General features: G+C 42.0%; 1 protein-coding gene and 1 non-coding gene across 3 annotated transcripts in view; one reads left to right on the top strand and one right to left on the bottom strand.

Annotated features, from left to right (window-relative positions):
• PHF20 (PHD finger protein 20) overlaps positions 1–20126 on the top strand; it is a 144212-nt gene that overhangs the window by 108379 nt on the left and 15707 nt on the right. For both annotated transcript variants that reach the window (XM_026503408.4, XM_048222162.2), the window contains 4 exons: positions 7348–7446; positions 8517–8681; positions 9652–9830; positions 17219–17318. In XM_026503408.4, the coding sequence (XP_026359193.1) occupies positions 7348–7446; positions 8517–8681; positions 9652–9830; positions 17219–17318 (543 nt within the window). The remainder of the gene's footprint in view (positions 1–7347; positions 7447–8516; positions 8682–9651; positions 9831–17218; positions 17319–20126) is intronic.
• LOC125283125 (U6 spliceosomal RNA) lies at positions 17918–18025 on the bottom strand. The gene has a single exon (XR_007190731.1). It is a non-coding gene; the product is annotated as a U6 spliceosomal RNA (small nuclear RNA).

Below are 20126 nucleotides of genomic sequence, written 5' to 3'. Positions count from 1 at the left end.
CAGATAGACTGTTACAGGACTTGCGGTGCTTAGGGATAATTACTGTAAAAAAATACTCCCTTTATGCTGAGTGCTCTGATTATGGCTTATGGGACCTTGAAATCTAATGGAGTTCTCAGATGGAGATTCCTGGTGCTTCTGTTCCATGAGGACCAGAAAATGGTCTGCAGAGATTGTTTTTTGTTTCTTTCAATTTTCTTACTGGTTAGGCTGAGCAGGAGATGCAGTTCTGGTCTGAGAATCCACAGACTGAATCTTAGCAGCGGTCCTGCTACTGTTCACTTGTGATCTGAGCTCTTCACGGATCTGATTTCCTCATTTCTAAAGTGATGATGTAGGATCAGATGTGAATGAGAAAAGGCCCTTTCTTGTGAGGAGAAAAGCCCATAATCAGATACAGTAAAAAGGGCTAAGTTCTGTATTAGGAACATAAAATGTGCTGTGGAAACAAAGATTCAGATTTTGCCTGTAGAGCAGGGGCTGGATGTTGAGAGGACAGGTGACATTTGAGTTAAGGCTTGAAGTGTAAGGGTAGAGGGGTTGAACGAAGTTCAGGCATAGGAGAGTCATACTCATGCTGGCACCAAGCAGAACGGAGGTTAAGAGGCATCGAGGAGAATAAATGGCTATGGTCCTTTGTCCCTGAGGTGCCCCTGCTGACTCTGGCCTTCAGATGTTTCCTCTTCCCTCAGCCAGGCCTTTTGTAACATAAGTGAATTTGGAAGGTCAGTTTAGATTTGCTTTTACAAATGAGGTTTCTCAGAATACTAGAATCCATTTAATAAATTCTCTTTCAGTGGCAAGTTCAGGCTTCCTTGGTATTTGGGTTTGTTTCTGCATAGATGAGTTCAGTCCTCAGTAGCAGTTTGTCCTAGAAGGAATACTCTAGAATCAAAGGAAGCCTCACCTGTGCTTATTATCTATTGTACCATCCATTTGGTTCATATTCTCACTCTAGGTAACCCTCGGCTTTAGGCCCAAATGAGTCTTGAGGCACTGGAGTGGACCCGACCCTTCTTTGTTGCCATCTACACCTTGTGGCATTAGACTGGCCTTCTTACAGGGACATGCTCTCTCTCCCCTTAAAGGAAAGAGGGTAGTATGAGCTTCATTAGATTACGGTGCCTAAAAGAACCAAAGTGCCCTGCTTCAACAAGGCAGAGGTTTATTTCCCTCTCAGGTCACACTGCAAGCTCCCCACGGTGGCTCTTGTGGATCTGTGAAGTCCAAGGCCATTCATTGTTGCATTATGTTTAGGTGTTGCTTTCCTCTTCATGGTCCAGGATTGCTTACCACCTTGCCTTTCAGCTGCTGGGAAGGGAAGGGCATATCTCTTTCTTTTAAGGGTAAAACCCAGAAGTGTCGGATCACTTCTGTTCATAGCCCATAGGCCAGAATGTATGTCCCTCACCTCACCTTGCTCAGGAGAAGCTGGGAAATGTTCTCTTTCCTTAATGAAAGAAGTGGAGAAATGGGCATTGGAGAGGGCATAGCAGTCTCTGCCATGTGAACTAAGGCAGAAAAATGCAGGGGTTGAGAGAGGGGTTTATTGGAGGGCCCTGTGGGGCTGGTGTTTTGGTGGGATCCATGGGGTGGTGGGGGAACTGCTGGGAGAAGAGGCTGGGAAGATAGGCATGGTGAAATGGCAGTTTGCCACAAGTATGACCTCCTCTGGTAGGCAGTGAGAATTCCTCCAAGAGTGTGCCCACTTCCGCTCTACCCTTGAGCTGCTTGCTGTCCCTTCATGCAGGTCAGAGCGTGCCCTGGTTGCTGCTTGTCCCAGCCACGTGGCTGTGCTCTGTGGTGTACAGGCAGTTCTCCCATAGGTGATGGTGATGTTATTCTGTGCCTTTCCCTCCTGGAAGCAGCAGTCTAATGTCCTGCTCTCATAAGTTGGTGATGGTCTGGTGGAGAAATAGGGAGCAGGCTGTACAGAGGGAGAAAAGGGCTCTAGTACTTCTAATGGACACCTACAGCCTGAGGAGACAAGTGGCCATCCTAGAAAAGCCTTGCCCTCCTCAGGTGACAAGCTGCTCTCTGATCCAGAACCTTGGCAGGAAATTGCTCTTTGTGCAGCCAAGCTTGGGCAATCTGGAAGAAGCTTCACAGTCAGGTTCATATTGTGTGGGTCATGGAACAATTGGTCAAGCTGTCCAAGGAGAGAACTGACAGCAGACCAGTCTCACCCTTCATGGAGAGGGTATTACAAGCAAGATAGCAACAGCTAACATTTGAGAACTTGCCATGTGCTAGGCACTGTTCCAGGTTCTTTACTTGTATTGTCTTGTTTAATTCTAAAAAAAAACCCTATGATGTGGGTACTGTTGTGCCCAGTTGATAAATTAGAAACTGAGATGCAGATGAGTTGGGTTAACTTGAACCAATATCTATTCATCTAGCAGGTGGTAGAGCCACGATTTGAATCTAGTTGCAAAGGCTCTGCAACCTCACTCTAGGCTCTGTGTCTGGTCTTTTAGGATTCCAGGGAAGGATGCCCTGCCCCTGGGTCCTGGAGTGGGGAGTAGGAGTGCTTCCCTGTAGGAGACTTCCTGTGTACATGGGTAGTCCAAATGCATTCTGCCTGTTGTCAGCTTGTCTACCCCTGTACCTCAGGGAATCATCTGCATTAGCTTAGTCACTGCTGGACATTTGTCCCTGTGAGCTCTGCCATCTCAGGCCATGTGCGACTTCCCAGTTTTCAGCAGGAAGCCAGGGTGAGACTCTGAAGATTTTCTCTCTTCCCTCTGCATTCATAGGCCTGTATAGCAGAACTTCCCAGAATAGCTCTTCTTTTTATCTTCATTGTTTACTCCTCTAATTGAAGCCTTGGGAGAGGACTCTTTAAAGCTTAAGGTGACCATATTTCAGACCAGCTGCAAGACTTGGGATGCTTTTAGTTACAAGTAACAGGAAATCCTATTTGAATTGACTCTACAATCAAGAGGGTGTGTTGGTTCACATAATGGGGCAGTCCAGGGGACGTTCGAGTCCAGGACTGTCTTACCATCTCGCCTCTCAGTGCTGTTTTCAGGCTGGATACCTTGTGGTCATAGGGTGGTAGCCAGTATCATTTAAGACTCTATACTGTTTCATTCAAATCTAACAAGAAAGTAAAAACATATCCTTTTTATAAATGTTGGACCAGGATCCCACATGTGGGTCAGATCAGTCCATTCCGATCCTTGCCTTAGGAACCAGTTGGCCAGGCTCAGATTATCTAAGCCTAAAATTTCGACCAGGGCCATGGTATTACTCTTACTGATTTAACTGAGTGTGGAGTCAATCCTGTTCAAAGCCCTTGCATGCTGCCCAGTGAAGTAGAGGTAAAAGAGATTCTGGGAGATAGCCACAGTGTCTCCTACACCCAGCACGTGCAGGGAGAGAAAAGAAACCTGCAGAGCTAGGGAACCAGGTGGTGGTGGTGGTGAACTACAGAGCAGATCCATGCCCTGTTTCCTATTTCAGGGACTGTGCACAGGGCCCAAGTCCTTTCAGAGATCTGAGTTCTCCTTTTCCGATCAGCAGTCTACATAATCTTGCAGCTTCTCTGAATTTCACTTCCTCCTCTGTTGAGTGGTAATGATGTTAAGGTATAGCTGCATTTTATGCAAAATTATGTTTGAAGTTGTATGATACAAAAAGTCTTATGTGCAAAATTTGAATTAATTCAAATCCTAAGAAACCGAGAAAATTCATTAGCCATGTGATTTCAAAGCTGGTAGGCCAATGAAAGTGTTCATTATGTCTTCATTTTATGGAAATGTTAGTCATGAATTATATGACTTTGAATAATGTGCGGACTTCGGGAATCCCTTGTATGGAATGAACCACCCCATTCTTCTTTTACTGACTTTGGGTTCCCTAAAGGATGTGATGCTGTTTTATAAAATATGAAATGAAAAAAGACCAAAAATACCCTCCCGTACTTAGATGATAACTGGGTATGCCCTGGTACTTGGCAGTTTATACCCTACATCTTGACCTCTCAAGGATCCAGGACCAAGGTGATCTCTCTTCTTCAGCCATTTCTACCAATTGGGTTAATGCTGTTAGCCTTTCAGTAAACGAATGGATATAGTTACTTTAATTTGGAGGTCATTAAAACCTGAGTTTACAAATCAAAAACTGGATTGCACAACAGTTTCTGTATGTTTGTGTGTGATGATGTATCAATTTCTTTTTTTTAGAGGTGTTTTTTTAAAGATTTTATTTATATATTTGTCAGAGCAAGGGAGAGACAGCACAAGCAGTGGCAATGGCAGGCAGAGGGAGAAGCGGGCTTCCCGCTGAGCAAGGAGCCTGAAGGGGGACAACTTTACTCTGAGGCTTCCAGTGGCCTCCTAAATCGCTCATAGTAAAGGCCAAGTTCCTTACAAGGCCCTACATGATCTGCTTCTAGCCACATCATCTTCTCTCCCTCAACCAAATTCTTTTTTTTTTTTTTTTAAGATTTTATTTATTTGAGAGAGAGAGACAGCAAGAGAGGGAACACAAGCAAGGGGAGTGTGAGAACGAGAAGCAGGCTTCCCACCGAGCAGCGAGCCTGATGCAGGGCTCGATCCCAGGACCGTGGGATCATGACCTGAGCTGAAGGCAGACGCTTAACAGCTGAGCCACCCAGCCACCCCCCTCAACCAAATTCTAATTTCAGTTCAGTGAAGACGTGCAGGCCTCCTTGCTAAATTTATTGATTTCAAATTCCAGTTGTTCATTGCTAATATATAGGAAAGCAGTGGACTTTTGTATATTAACCTTGTTTCTTCACAGCCTTGCTAAAATCACTATTAGTTCCAGCAGGGTTTTTTTTGTTTTTTTGTTTTGGGTCAATTCTTTGGGATTTTCTACGTAGACAGCCCTATCTCTGCAAACAAAGATAGTTTTATTTCTTCCTTTCTAATGTGTGTAATAAGCGAGCACGAGAGTGGGGAGAGGGGCAAAGCGGGAGGGAGAGAAAATCCTCAAGCCCACTAGGCGCTGACAGCAGAGCCCAACTCAGGGCTTGATTCCATGACCACGAAATCAAGAGTCAGATGCTTAATCGACTGAGCCACCCAGGCGCCCCATGAGTTCTGTTTTTATATCTGAGGAAGACTGTTCCCAGGATCAGAGGAAAGTAAATATGGTTGATAACTTTTATAAAATTCAGGAGGCACTTGACTGTGTTTTGCTAATCAGCCGTATGATTAGCCAGATCGGTTTATTGCATTGGACCTTGGTTTCTTAATCTTAAATTGAGTATTTTTTGTAAATTAGACTAAGGTATTTTCTAGAGTTTTGTTTGTTGAACTTTGTTTCTCAGTTATGGACTACTTTAACTGGGAGGGAACTTAGAGACCCTTAAATCCTGTGTTCTTTAGCCAGTAGATTAACTTCTGTCTGTAGAGCCCAGGCTTGTCAGCTAGGAGGTCATCCCACTCTCCTCTCTGATGGTTTCTGGACGTCCCTTAGGGTGAGAGGCCTGGGCTGTTGTGCTAACATGGTGCCGAAGAGCCAGATGAACCTGTTTTCAGGTATCTGTGTGATGTCAGGCAGGTGCCTTCACCCCTGAGCTTTAGTTTCCCCATCTGTAAAATGAAAATGATATACACAGGTTGTTGTTAGGATTAAATGAGATGTTTGTGGTTTCTTTGCACACAAGTGCTTAGTTAAAAATCAGTTGAATCTGATTGTTTACCTTACTCCATAACTGCTTTGTGATCATCGGTTTTTGATGCCCTTGGAAACATGCTAAGTGAAAGAAGCCAGACACAGAAGGTCACATATTGTGTGATTGCATTTATATGAAATGTCTGGAATAGATATATGTGTAGTGACAGATGTGGAGTGGTGGTCACCAGGGATTGAGGGGCTAGGGAGAAACTACTTAGTGGTAAAGAATTTTCCTTAGGAGTGATGGGAGTGTTTTGGAGCTAGGTAGAGCTGGTTGCACAATGTGGTGAATGTACTACATACCACTGGATTTTTTTTTTTTTTTACAGCTTTATTGAAGCTTAATTGTGCAGTGAATGGCCCGTATTTAAACTGTATAATTTGAAGAGCGACATAGTCAAGATAGCAAACACATCTGTTGCCTCCCAGACTTTCCCCATGCCCCTTTTTAATTCCTCCTTTCCAGCCCTCCCTTCCTGTCATCAGGCACTGTTTTTTATAGATTACTTTTCATCTTCCAGAATTTTATACAGATGAAATCATGCAGTATATATTAGGTTTTATCTGGCTCCTTTTAGTGTATTGAGATTCCCTTAGATTGCTGCGCATATTAATACTTCATGATTTTATTGCTGAAAAGTATTCCATTGTGTGAACACACCACAAATGATGCATTCATTTACTGGTGGACATTTGAGCATTTTTTCCTTTTGTGATTACAACTACAGCTGCAGCGGGCATTCGTGTACCTGTCTCTGTGTGGACACAGTATCCCTACTCTTGAGTAAATATCTAGGAGTAAAGTGGTTAGGTCCCAAGATATGTGTGCTTAAACACTTCTTGACATCTACAGAGTAAGGCTTGATCAATTATATGAAATGCTATGGACACATTTGATAAGCGAAACAACTGGATTTTTGCAATGGTAAGGCTATTGTTAACTTTGAAAACTGAAAATAGCCTCAAGAGTGGTGGGTGGGAAGGTTTTTAGAATGGAATTAGGAAAAACTGAAGTGAGAAGTTTGGACCAGGGAGTGTTGATGACTTGAGTTTGCTGTGAAGAGTAGTAGAGAATGAAGTTGTGGTGTTTGAAAAGTGTGAACTGTTCATTTTTAAACGGGTAATTTTATGTGAATTGTACCTCAATTATTAAAAAAAAAAAGAAAAAAGAAAATCTTGACATGCAGGTCACACCATAAGCCACATAAATCAGCATTTCTGTGAGTGGGCCCTGGGCACTCACTTTTTAAAAATCTCACCCGGTGATTGTAGTATGTAGCCAGTGAAGAGTCTTGATCTAAGTACGGTTGGCAAACTTAATCTGTAAGGGCCAAATATTTTCAGCTTTGAGGGCCGTGAAGTCTCCATCTTCACTCCTCAACTCTGCTGCTGAAGTGTGAAAGCAGCCATCATCAATATATAACGAATGAGCATGGTGTGTTTCAATAAAACTTAAAATAACAGGCAGTGGGCCAGAGTTGCTCAGTATTGATCGAAAGGCTAGATGATGGAGAAGGGGTTCCAGAGCCTTGAGGGGGATGGAAGGTAACCTCGTAGGCAGAACCAGATCCAGAACTCTGTTCCTTTGCCCATTTTAGTTCCTCACATTGAACATACTTACTTGAGAATAAACATCTTAGCAATGGAAACAAGAGGTTAGAAAGCCAAGACTTATCTTATACTTATTTTTAATTCCAGCTGCAAAAGACAAAGAAAAGAATAAAGAGAAGAAATTCAAAGAGTTTGTGAGAGTGAAGCCAAAGAAAAAAAAGAAAAAGAAAAAGAAAACCAAACCTGGTAATTTTTTCCCTGGGGTGTTTCACTTGGGTTTCCTATCCTGGGTTGGGGAGGGGTTGCTTTCTCTCCAGTTCTGGCCTCTGAGCTTGCACTGAGGAGAGGAGGGGCCATAGGCCTTTGAGGGAGCTTGTGGGCTCAGCCTAGCATACACCTTGGCAGGGGAGGAGTCTGTTCATCCTGGGTGTTACAAGGCCACACTGGCATTTAGGAAGGCCTTCTTTTCTTGCAGCATTGGCCAATGTGCCCTGTCATAGGGTAGTGCATGTGAAAACATTATAGTAAGAGAGGATATGCAGATGAATGACTGTATTTGTTTGTACACACGACTCTTCTTTTTTTTTTTTTTAAGATTTTGTTTTTGAATAATCTCTACACCTAATGTGGGGCTCTTATGACCCCAAGATCAAGAGTTGCATGTTCTACCACCTGAGCCAGCCAGGCGCCCCTTGTATACTCAACTCCTTTTTCTTTTTTTTTTTAAGATTTATTTATTTATTTGAGAGAGTGAGAGCTAGAGGGGGTGAGCAGAGGGAGAGGGACAGATTCTTAAGCAGACTCTGTGCTGAGTGCAGAGCCCAGCGTGAGGCTCAGTCTCATGACCCTAAGATCACAACCTGAGCCGAAACCAAGAGTCAAATGCTTAACTGACTGCACCACCCAGGCGCCCCTACACACAACTCAAACACATATCTCAACCTTTCACTAAAGGATTTATTTCTTGAAGAGTGTGTATCTAGCTCCTACAAAGATGTTAAGAAAATCAGTGTTCCCACCTTGGGAGCCAAAGGGATGCCATGTTTTATTCTTAATTATCTTTTGGCTTAGAAAAACAATCTTATCAGAAAAAAGGGGAGAAGGGTGATGGTGAGGAGGAAGCTTTTGATTTTGAGGTTCTTGGAGGTAGCCAGAAGTATTAATCCCTAAATCTATCCTCCACACCCCTTTGTAGTTGAATCTCTTCTCTGCTGTGGAGTTGTTTGAACAGTGGAGCTGTTGGTTGGATGGGATTCATTCTGGAATGCCCTGATGATATGTGGGGATACTAATTCCTTTTTGATCCTATCTTCCAGAATGCCCTTGCAGTGAGGAGATCAGTGATACCTCTCAGGAACCTTCTCCACCCAAGACATTTGCTGTCACCAGGTGTGGGTCCTCACATAAACCTGGGGTCCATATGAGCCCACAGCTCCATGGCTCAGAATCTGGAAACCATAAAGGGAAAGTGAAAGTATCCGGTAAGGAGACTGTCTGCTGACTTGATCATTTGTATAGCACTATAGTTGGAGAAGGCTGGATTTATGTTGACACTGTAACTTACTCCCCAGGCCCTCTGCAAGTACAGTCTGTTATATTTTCAAAATAAAGAAGTACATCAAATAATACAAAGGCTATTAGCTGTGCCTTTCCTGAACTTTCTCTCTCTCCAACTTTGGTTTTAGTTGAATGCCTCTTAGGTACCTCCAGGCCAGTATGTCTGTAACCCCCCAAATCCATTATACCCCATCCTCTTGCATACCTACCCTTCTCATTGCTCCATTTCTTATTGATGGAGTCTGCATCTCACCTGGTTGCTTGGGGAAATCTGAGTCAACCTTGAAGCTGCTTCTTCTCCAGCAATTTAGAGGGTGATTGTGAGTTTGGAAGGACTTCATAAGCATATGGAAAGTACTTACAACAGTGTCTGGTACAAAATAAGTGATCAGTAAAGGTTAGCTGTAATTAGAACTAATCGGGCACCAAGATCTAGTGATTCTAGTTCTGATTATCCCTGGAATCTGCCCCTTTTTCATTTCCTACTGTCTACAGAGTTTTAAAGATGGCTCTGGATGTAGACTTGATGGTGAGCCAGGTCCTGGGTGGAAGGGATGAGGTTGAGGAACATATGAATCATTAGGATGACGATCTGTGTAGTTCATAGGGAATTGCAACCTCTCTGCCAATGAGCTCTGTGACCTTGAGCTGCCACTTACTTTGGGCTTCACTCTCAGTAAAATGAGGAATGGAGTTCAGTTCATCATCAGGCAGCATATGTCATTTGGGCTGTTGCTGAATGACAGGCCCAAGGAACAGATTGGAGTTCCTGGTTCCCAGCTCTGCAAAAGTTCCTAGAGGAGCGGGGCTGTAAGGTCACTTCCACTCTTGACATTCTAGGTTTTTGAAAATTTTAATTTAAAATAGTGACTGTTGTTTTTCCTTCCCTCTCAGAGGAGGATAATCTGAGTGAGTCCTCTTCTGAGAGCTTTCTTTGGAGCGATGAGGAGTATGGTCAAGATGTTGATGTGACCACCAACCCAGACGAGGAACTTGATGGGGACGACCGCTATGATTTTGAAGTGGTCCGCTGCATCTGTGAGGTTCAGGAGGAAAATGACTTCATGATTCAGGTAGGTAGAGCTTCCATGAGACAGGCATAGAGAAACACAAACTGGTCCTTGGAGGAAATTTGGAGGGACTGCAGTTTGAGGACAGCAAACACAGAGTCCTTTTAGAAGCCCCAGCCAGATAGGCAGTATTACCAGCAGCACATTGAGCTTACTTTTTAATTCAGCTTCTTCTGAATCTCAGGCTGAGGTAAATAGCCTATTAATAGAATGAGAGAGGACTTGAAACATCACTGAGTCTAAAAGTGTCCTGCTCTGCTTGGGGCAGCTGGGATCCACAAATGGGAAGGGCCTTGCCTGTTGGTCACACAGTGAGGAGTTGAACAGCAGGGATCTGAATCTCTTGAGTGGCAGTTGAATCTTCCTATGGTCCCTTACTTTCTCTCTGATGTAAAATTTCTATATGGAGGCCAGTTTCATAACTTGTCTGTTTCTTGTTCTTTATTTTCCTGACATTTGTATCTGTCATTTCCAAATTTGGGATGTGCCTGCGGGGTGGGCCTCCCTGCCTGCTTGGGGACAGCATCACTGGCCAGCACCTGCTCGCCTCTGGCCCTTTTCTTGCTCTTGATGACAGTTCTGGTGATGTGGCTGCTGGCTGGATGACTCCCAAGGCTGTCATAAATACACTGCGTGTCTTGGCAGCTGCCTGGACTGTCTAGGGAACCTGAGTTTTTCAAGTAAGTCATGGTTATATTGGTTAGGAGTCTTTGGGAATTTCTTTGTTTTTCAGTAGCCTTCATGGTAACGTCTGGGAATTCAGAGTACATACATGGTTTCAATGATATTTATGACCTTTAGTAAGCCTTAGGTCCGTGATTTTCAAACCTTTTTAACATCAAAACCCATTTTCCTAACAGATTCTTTCATAGAACCACAAAATGTATAACAAGTTTAAAAGCAGTAGTTTTGAAAGTTCAAAGTAGATCATCTTCACTTTTGAATTCAGAAATGTGAATGGTGTGCTTTTTCCCGTGAAGTCTGACATGCAGTCAGGGTTGTGCGTGAGAGTTGCCAACTTGAAGCATTTTAGTGACTCAATAGTTTTTCTCTTTTTGTGAGACATGGCCATTTGTATGGGTGACTTTTCCTAAACAGCATGCTGCGTGGTCACTGATTAATCAGAGATGGGAGGGAAAGCTTTATTCCAAGTGTAGCACAATACTGAGCTAGCCTAGCAGTACAGAGCTACGTATACTGGTGGGTTATGTTGTCTTAACTTTATATTTGAGACACATTTGAAGATGCATTTCTTGTTTTAATTTTAAAAAATATTCTTATTTTTAGAAAGATGCCCATTTGCAGAACCTTTGAAACTCTGGACTACAATTTGAAAACTCTCACACAACATGGAAACTATCGTTTACGTAGAATTTTTTTTTAAGTTTGGTTTTTAAAAGGATGTTGAAGATGGTTAGTTCTTATCCTGTCTCTCGGTGGGGCGTGTGGTCAGTTCTGGGTCTTGGAAGCCTGATTTGGTCTTCATTTGTCTATAGAAATCTTTAGTGGGTGAGTAGTAAAGGCCCTTCCTGGCAGGGCTATTTCAGAAGAGACCTAGTTCTGATCCACTGTACTTTTCCTATTGACTTTTCTATAAGTAGCAAGGATGATAGGGGGTGTTCGGGGAGGCAGAGCTTGGTGTGGCATTATGTGCTCTGTGAGGAAACTTAAGTTTGGAGCTGTTGAGGCCATGCCAGCTGTTACAGGGCAGAGTCAGAAACTGACTTTCATCTCCAGCTTCCCAGGCTCTGCATGGCCTTCCCCTAGCTCAGCTCAGCTCAACGCTTTGGCTTCCTGGGGTGTTGTGGTGACGATGAGCTCACTTCAGAACACCTCATGTTTTGCCGTAGAAGACTTTTCTCTGCTGTCCACTTGCTTTGTGGTATAGAGGGACAGTTTTTAACATTCCCTGTCATTATGAGCAATATGCCTTTTCCACTCAGTAACTTTAGCAAAAGGCATATATTTAGAGGGAGCTCTGGAACAAATGCAATTTAAACTTACTAAATGTGTTCATCATCTAGTTTTAAATGTCTTCTTCATCTAGGAAGATTCGATGATTATTTTTTAAATAAATTTTTTATTTACATTGGTAATTTGCACTACCCTAGAATACATTTAGAGTTTGTTTCCTAGAAGATGCATACGTTACTTTAGAGGAGTGATTTTCTCTGATTATTACCATTATTTGATTGGTATTAACATAAGTAAATTATTATTTGATTTTATTTATCAGTGCTAGTAATATAAATCATTGGGAGGTTAAAATCCTACTTAATAATCATGAATATTTGAGAAATCTGGGTATCACATAAAAATGAACCTCAGGAAATCCATCGGATATTTAAATTATTTTATTTTATTTATTTTATTTTATTATCATTATTTTTTAAAGATTTTATTTATTTATTCGACAGAGATAGAGACAGCCAGCGAGAGAGGGAACACAAGCAGGGGGAGTGGGAGAGGAAGAAGCAGGCTCATAGCAGAAGAGCTTGATGTGGGGCTCGATCCCATAACGCCGGGATCACGCCCTGAGCCGAAGGCAGACGCTTAACCGCTGTGCCACCCAGGCACCCCCGGATATTTAAATTATTTTAATTGTTACAGGACAGGTTTGGGCAAACTTTTTCTTAAAGGGCTAGGTCATAAATATTGTAGGCTTTGAGGGCCATGTGTTCTTTATTGCAGCTACTCAGCTTTGCCCCAATCAGCCATAGGCATTACATGATAAGTGAGCATGGATGTATTCATATGACACTTTACTTACAAAAAACAGGACTTGAACTGAATTTAGCCTCTGGGCTATAGTTTGCCCTAGACTAACAAACATGTATTAGGTGCCAAGCCCAGTAAAAGTTGTGTAGCAGTTTTAACCAGAAGTCCATTTTAAAAGCTTTGTTTGTCTTAAAATTCGTATTATTTGTTTGTTGCTACATAGAGCATTCATATAGTTCAAAGTCCAAAAAGTATACATAGGTATAGAGAAAAAAATCTGACCCCACATCCCTCTTCATGGGAAGTACCCTTTATCAGCTTCTTTTGTAGCATTTTGGAAACACTCTGTGGCTAAGCAAGCAATAACAAATTTTTTCTCTTCCTCCCCCCCTTTTTTATTTGGTGGTAAAATAACATAAAATTTACCATTTTTAAGTGTATGTGGCATTAGATGAACTCAGTACATTTACATTGCTGTGCAACCATCTTTCTTTTTTTAAACACAAATGTTACTTTGTATGTAGTATTTTCAGTATCTTTTCTCATTTATCAATATATAAGTTGACGCCCATTTCATTTTCAAACATAAAAAACTTCTTTATTCTTTTTTATGGCTGTATAATGGATGGATCATCATTTACTGAACCCCTTCCCACGTTGATGACATTTAGATGGTTTCTAACCTTAGCAGTAATGAATAATTTTGTGTAAGTATACCTGTTGGACCAAGTTTTGGAAGTAGAATTCCTGGGCCACAGGTTATGTGCATGTATAATTTTGATAAATATTTTTGTTTGTCATAGCAATATTATATAAACTCTCCCTGGAGGCTGTACCAGTGAGGTCTTAGGAGCACCCTTTTCAGTAGAGGGTATTACCAAGCTTTATCTTTGCTCTTCAGATAAGTGAAAAAAAGGGGTACTTGGGTAGCTTAGTCCACTGAGTGTCTGACTCTTGATTTTAGCTCAGATCATGATCTCAGGGTCATGAGACTGAGCCCCTGGTCAGGCTCCATGCTCAGCAGGGAGTCTGCTTGAGATTCTCTCACTCTGCCTCTCCTTCTGCCCCTCCCCGTGCTGACACACCATGTGTGCTCTCTCAAATTAAAAAAATGTTTAAAAAAAAAGATAAGTGAAAAAATAGTGTATTGGTATAGCCATTTTATAATTTTTTTAAAAAGATATTTATTTAAGAGAGCGAGCATGCGCACGAGCTGGGGGAGGCACACAAGGAGAAGGAGTAGCAGACTCCCAGCTGAGAGGGGAGCCCAACACGAGGTTCAATCTCAGGACCCTTGGTATCATGACCTGAGCTGAAGGCAGACATTTAACAGACTGAGCCACCTGGGCACCCCTATAATTTATTTTTAAATAAATTTTTAAAAATTTCATACTTGTAGCATCTGGAAAACAGAGAAAATCACAGAGAAGAAAACAATTACCCAGATTATTTTTACCCAGAGATAAGCACTGTTAATATTTTGAAATACACATACACATATATATATAAATGAAAATTATACTCTGTAAATAGTTTTTCATGAGAATAACACTTTTAGGATAAAAGCAAATGTTTATTATAAAAACTTCAGGCAGTACATAAATGTATAAAGAATTACTTGATATTTATATGTAATCCCCAAACCTAGAAATACTAATGTGTATGCATATTATTAGTCTGGTTAATTTCCCATTAATTATATTAATTCAAGTAACTGTTCATGAATTCTTTTAGTGGTTGATTTGAACATCTGTTTATTTAAGAATTAGATATTTTCCTTTGACCTGTCTGTTCATGTCCTTTATCCATTTTTCTGTTGAATGGTTGGTCGTTTTCCTACTCATTTGTATAGGCTTTTTTAGACCTTGTTTTGTATTGGCTGCAAGAACAGTTAACAGCTTCTTGTACCTGTTTTGTCATCTTTTGACTTTCAGATTTTTTGTTTGTTTTTATGAGTCAACTGTATCAAACTTTTCTTTAATGGCTTCTGAAATTTAGATATAACAGTTCCTTCCTCATTGGAAGTTCATAAAAGTTTATAGAAAAATTTTTAACAGAATTCTCTCATGGTTGATTCTGGTACTTTTGAAGTTTCATTTATTCTTCTTAAAGTGATGTAAATATTTGATCCACCTGGAATTTATCCTGGTATAAGGTGTGAGGACCATGGCTACCCGGTTGTCCCAGTACCGTGCCCCATTACTTCAATATCACCTTTGTTTATTTTATTTCAATATGTATTTTTTAAAAAAGATTTTATTTATTTATTTGACAGAGAGAGAGAGAGACAGCCAGCAAGAGAGGGAACACAAGCAGGGGGAGTGGGAGAGGAAGAAGCAGGCTTCCCGTGGAGGAGCCTGATGTGGGGCTCGAACCCACGACTCCGGGATCACGCCCCAGCCGAAGGCAGACGCTTAATGACTGAGCCACCCAGGCACCCCTCCATATGTATTTGGATCGCTTTTTGGATTCTCCTTTTCCATTGATCCATCTGTGTATTTCTTATACAATTCTATTTTACTTTTATAATATTTTTAAAATATCTGATAGGGCTAGTACCCCCTTTTATTCTTTTTTACAAATTTCCTGGCTATTAATTTTAGGATCAGCTTCTATCCAGTTCTGTAGCTATTCATTAATTATTTATTTGGTACTATATTATTTTTATAACTTTACCTAAGGAGAAAGGACTTCTTTATGATGACTCTTGCTATGCAGGAATAAGATATTCCTACCATTGATATTCCTTACCATTCCTTACCTTTTTGTCTTTTAAATAGTATTTTAAAATTTTCTCCACAGAGATCTTGCATGCTTTATTCTTAGATATTCTTGGATATCTTAGTCTATTCTTAGTCTTAAGTTTATTCTTAGATATTTTATCTTTTCTGTTATTCTTGTTCATTTCTAAATTTAAACTTATTTATTTATTTATTTATTAAAGATTTTATTTATTTGACAGAAAGAGACACAGGGAGAGAGGGAACACAAGCAGAGGGAGAGGGAGAAGCAGGCTTCCTGCTGAGCAGGGAGCCCGATGTGGGGCTTGATCCCAGGACCCTGGGATCCTGACCTGAGCTGAAGGCAGATGCTTAATGACTGAGCCACCCAGGCGCCCCCTAAATTTAAACTTTTAAAATGAATGTTTTTTAGCCAAACCCATATGAAAAAAGTTATTTTGAAGTTTTCAACTTAGCTGTATTTGATTGAATTTTAGTGAATCCCAGTTGTCAAGAGATTTCAAAAGTTATTGGTGAGACAGACTTATTCTTAATTCTGTTTTCTGCAGCTAACTCTTTTGTTATTGTGCAGCCTTTACTTTCCCCCTGAGCCTTAGTTTCTTCATGTGTAAATTAATGAATCTGGATCAGATCTTAGCTAAAGTCTGTCTTCCAGCTTTGCCTCTGTTGATTCTGATGCAGTTAGCTTCCTAGAGGATTCATATTTGCCCAGGAAAGCTGTCTTGATGCTAGGCCCTGTCTGGCTCCAAATAGCTGAGGACTGTCTGAGCTTTGGACTTTAGTCCCTTGTGGACAGGCTGGTGGCCCACCCTCAAAGGCCATGCTGGGAAGGAAGCTTATTGTCCACCTTCCAGAGCTATCCGTTTGTTTGCATAGTTAAAGCCTTAGGATCCTGGTTTGAGATTCCATGAAGTGTTCTAGTATCTCTTTTGGCATCCTTTTTCCTTTCCATTCCCTCCAGACCCTTAGCCCTCAGGCTTACTATCCTCAGGCCATCCACACAACTCGTGGTGCTGCCCTCATTGTCTGCTCCTTTCTTTCCCTCTCTGCCTCCTGCCCCTCCTTCTCCCCACTCTGCCTCTAGCCTCTTACCCAAGTAAGGCTTGTTGGAGCCTCGGGGTAAAAGAATTAGCTCTGCTGATCGTTCTCACCACTGGTGCCTCTCTTCAGCTGTGTGACCTTTGGTAAGATTTAGAGAGCATAAACTCAGAAGAGCTAGCATGTGATTATTCCAGGAGGTATCAAAGGCAATTAGGTTGCCCAGTTGCAGTAGTAATAGGTGCATGAGGGCTGTGTGCTGGGCTCTTTGATGGGAGTTTTTATATAGGACCCTGTGATTCCTCACAAACAGCCACCATGGTCAGTAGGAAGAGTACCCCATTTTGCAAGTGGGGAAGACTGAAGCCAAGAGAGGAGAAGTGACCTGTGCAAGGTCACACAGCTAGTGAGTATCTGACCTAGAATTCAGACTCAGGTTTTAGTCATTCCAGGTTAATCTTCCTCCAAGGACTTGAACATTTTTCTCTGTTCTCATAAAGTGATCAGAAAAGTGAAAACCTCTAGAAATGGGAGTGAAAATAGTTTTCTGAGATGAACAGTGTTTTATAACTCTAAATGGTCTTCATCTGTGCTATCTAGTACAATTGCCACTAGCTTCGTGTGACTTTTGAGCACTTAAGATGTGGCTAATAGGACTAAGGAGCTGAATTTTAACTTAATTTGTTAATTGAAATGTAAAGAGCCACAGGTGGCTAGTGGCTGCCATTGTGGCCGGCACAGTTGTAGATGAGGGGTTGCAGCTCAGCTCATTTGGGAGTATTCTCCCTCCCGTTTCCTTCTCCCTCCCAGTGCCCCTCCCGCCACAGTGGGTCTTGCTTTTGGATGGAGGATACCTTCTGAGTTTAATTTTTATTGCTTCTTTAATTCTAACAGTGTGAAGAGTGCCAGTGCTGGCAGCATGGGGTCTGCATGGGATTACTGGAAGAAAATGTGCCTGAGAAATACACCTGTTATGTTTGCCAAGACCCTCCAGGTAGAGATTTATGGAGTCAGGGATATTAACAGTATGTAACCTTTTCCACAGCTGGCCATGAAGCAGCCTCCCTGTCTGTGATTTTGGTACTTATTTCTTCGACATTGGCTAGACTGACTCCTCCTTGCCCTGTTTTTTTTTTTTTTTTTTTTTTTTTTATTTAAAGATTTTATTTATTTATTCGACAGGATAGAGACAGCCAGCGAGAGAGGGAACACAAGCAGGGGGAGTGCGAGAGGAAGAAGCAGGCTCATAGCGGAGGAGCCTGATGTGGGGCTCGATCCCATAACGCCGGGATCACGCCCTGAGCCGAAGGCAGACGCTTAACCGCTGTGCCACCCAGGCGCCCCTCTCCTTGCCCCTGTTGCTAGCACACCTGGTAGACTGCTGTCCTGAACTTAGCAATGAGAGAGCTTGTGTGAAGCCTGTGGAAAGCCTGGCCTTGAGCTAGAATTACTTTTTTATTGTAGTAAAAATCATATGAGATCTACCCTCTTAACAAAATTTTAAGTGTACCGTACAGTATTGTTTATAAACCAGAAACATAATGTCGTACAGCAGATCTCTAGAACTTTTTCCATCTTGCATGACTGAAACTATAAAAACTGGAATGCTTTACAGGTTTGCATGTCATTCTTGCCTTGCTTAGGGGCCATGCCAGTCTTCTCTGTGTTGAGCTAGTTTTAGAATATGTGTTGCTGAAACAGGCACCTTTTCCTTTTATTGAGGGTTCATGAGGGTTCATGAAGATGTGGACTATGTCTTCGGCTTTTTGGGGCTGTTGAAGGGTTAGGAACCTCCCTCTGCTCCCTCTGGTGGCACCTGCCCTCCACTGCATCATTGCCACCTGGAAGAGAGAGAAGCCCTTGAGGGGAAGGGGAAAGGTGTAGTTGATAGGGCTTGACTGCTACCCAAACCAGCGAATTAATTAATTCCTTAACAGGATCAGTTAGTTTCATTGTTCCATGGCTGCATGGCTGTCCTATGGCTCTTGGGTTCCCCTTTCCAGAAGTCTTATATATCTGTAGTTCTTGTCTTGCTGTCGGTGGGATGGTGATTTCTTTTCCCTTCACTACTAAGATTTCTCCTCTTTGCTCCAGTTCCATAATCGCAAGGCTAGGCAAGGCTAGACAATGCTTAAGTGCCTCTACTTCTGTCGATCCTTTTTGTCCTATGAGGTGGTCCTGGTGGGAGCTCCTTTTCCTGTTTTTGCTTATGAGGAAGAAATTGATGCCCAGGGACATGAATGACTTTCTCAATCTCATAAAGCAAATAGGAATTAGAACTGACTCATGGGGTCAGATCTTGATTTTGCTGGTTGTGTGGGGAGGGGATAGTCACTGTAGTTCATGTTCTAGCAAGTGTGTTCCCTTGGGACCTGATGACCTCTGTTGTGACACTGTATCTCCTTGTGCTAGATTTGTCCCTAGATAGAGAGGAATCTGCCTTTTTGTCGCTTTATTCCAAGGAAAGAATATGGTCAGAAGATTAGTCTATGAATCACAGAATGTAATTAATGGGCAAGATCTCAGAGACCACTTATTTCAGCCCTGACATTTGATAGGTGAGCAAATATAGACCCAGAAGGGACGGGGCTAAGATAAGTCAGCAAGTTAGTGCCAGATAGGAGATGAGAACCATGGTCTTCGACCTTCCTTTTATAAAACAGGTGGTACTACTATGAATCCTCTGCTCAGGCCACTCATGTAGCAGCTGCCTCTGAGATGCCACCCGTAATCCCTGGGGCTCCTTAGCGCCGCTTAAAAATCCCTTTTGTCTACTTTAATATCTCTCACTCCTCCCCTCCCTCCACTTTTTCCTTTTTACAAATCATGCACAACATCTTCATCTACTCCTCTGCACTTGCTGAACTTCACAACTCTAACTGCCAGCGCTGTAAATAGACTCCTCCTTAAATCGAGTGTTCTCTGTCTTTTACATTTATATTTATAGCCTGTGTTTGTGCAGCGTCTTGGACCAGAAGTTTAACCTAACAGATTTATTCTTTAAAGGTTACATGACGATGTTTTTTTACAGAGTCGAGGTGTATCGCTACCACGTGTTTTAGTAAAGTCAGAAAGAGCCCAAGGACCGTGCCAGGGATTATGTGGGTTATTTCAGGGTTTTTATAGATATTGGGAGGTAAACGCTTATCTGGTTGAAAGCTGTTCCTTGGGCTTTTGGAGCAGGAAATACTGCCGAGTCACATGTAGTTGTGTTTTCAGTTCTTCCTAAGGATCCCTGTAATGAGCAAGACCACTGAAACCATCCAATTCATCTGTCATTCTAATAGAAGGGAAATGGAGGTTCAGAGAAGGGAGGGTGCCTGACTGTTTATATTTAGTAAGGTGATAGGTGACAGTTGGAAGGGGAACTTGGAGCTTCTTTCCACTTGATAAATCCATTCAAGATGTCTTTACAACCATGAACAAGATGGTTTTTATTATTCTTGCTCTTAGTGAGGTTGGGGCCAGAAACAGATGTCAAAATAAGTCAAATAAGCAGGAAGATGTTAGGTAGGGATGAATGCTTTGGTGGGGGAGCTTAGCAACCATATAGGGAATTAGTTAGGAGGCATTGAAGAAGCTTTCTTACTTGGAAAGTAATAAAAGGCTTGTCTGAAGAAGTGGAAAGATGCCAGTCCTTCAGGGGCCTTGGAAATAATGCTCCAGACAGAGAGGATGCTAGAGCACAGATCCTAAGACCAAAAACATGAATGTGTTCCAGAAACTGAAAGGAGGCCACTGTAAGGGTGGGGCAAGGAGGGCAGGAAGGAGCTGGGTGCAGTGAGCTCATTAGGCCAGTGTT

Source organism: Ursus arctos, unplaced genomic scaffold (genome assembly GCF_023065955.2).
Source record: "Ursus arctos isolate Adak ecotype North America unplaced genomic scaffold, UrsArc2.0 scaffold_16, whole genome shotgun sequence".
Classification (NCBI taxonomy): domain Eukaryota; kingdom Metazoa; phylum Chordata; class Mammalia; order Carnivora; family Ursidae; genus Ursus; species Ursus arctos.
Note: the sequence above shows the minus strand (reverse complement) of the source record. Positions and strands in the feature narration are given on the sequence as shown.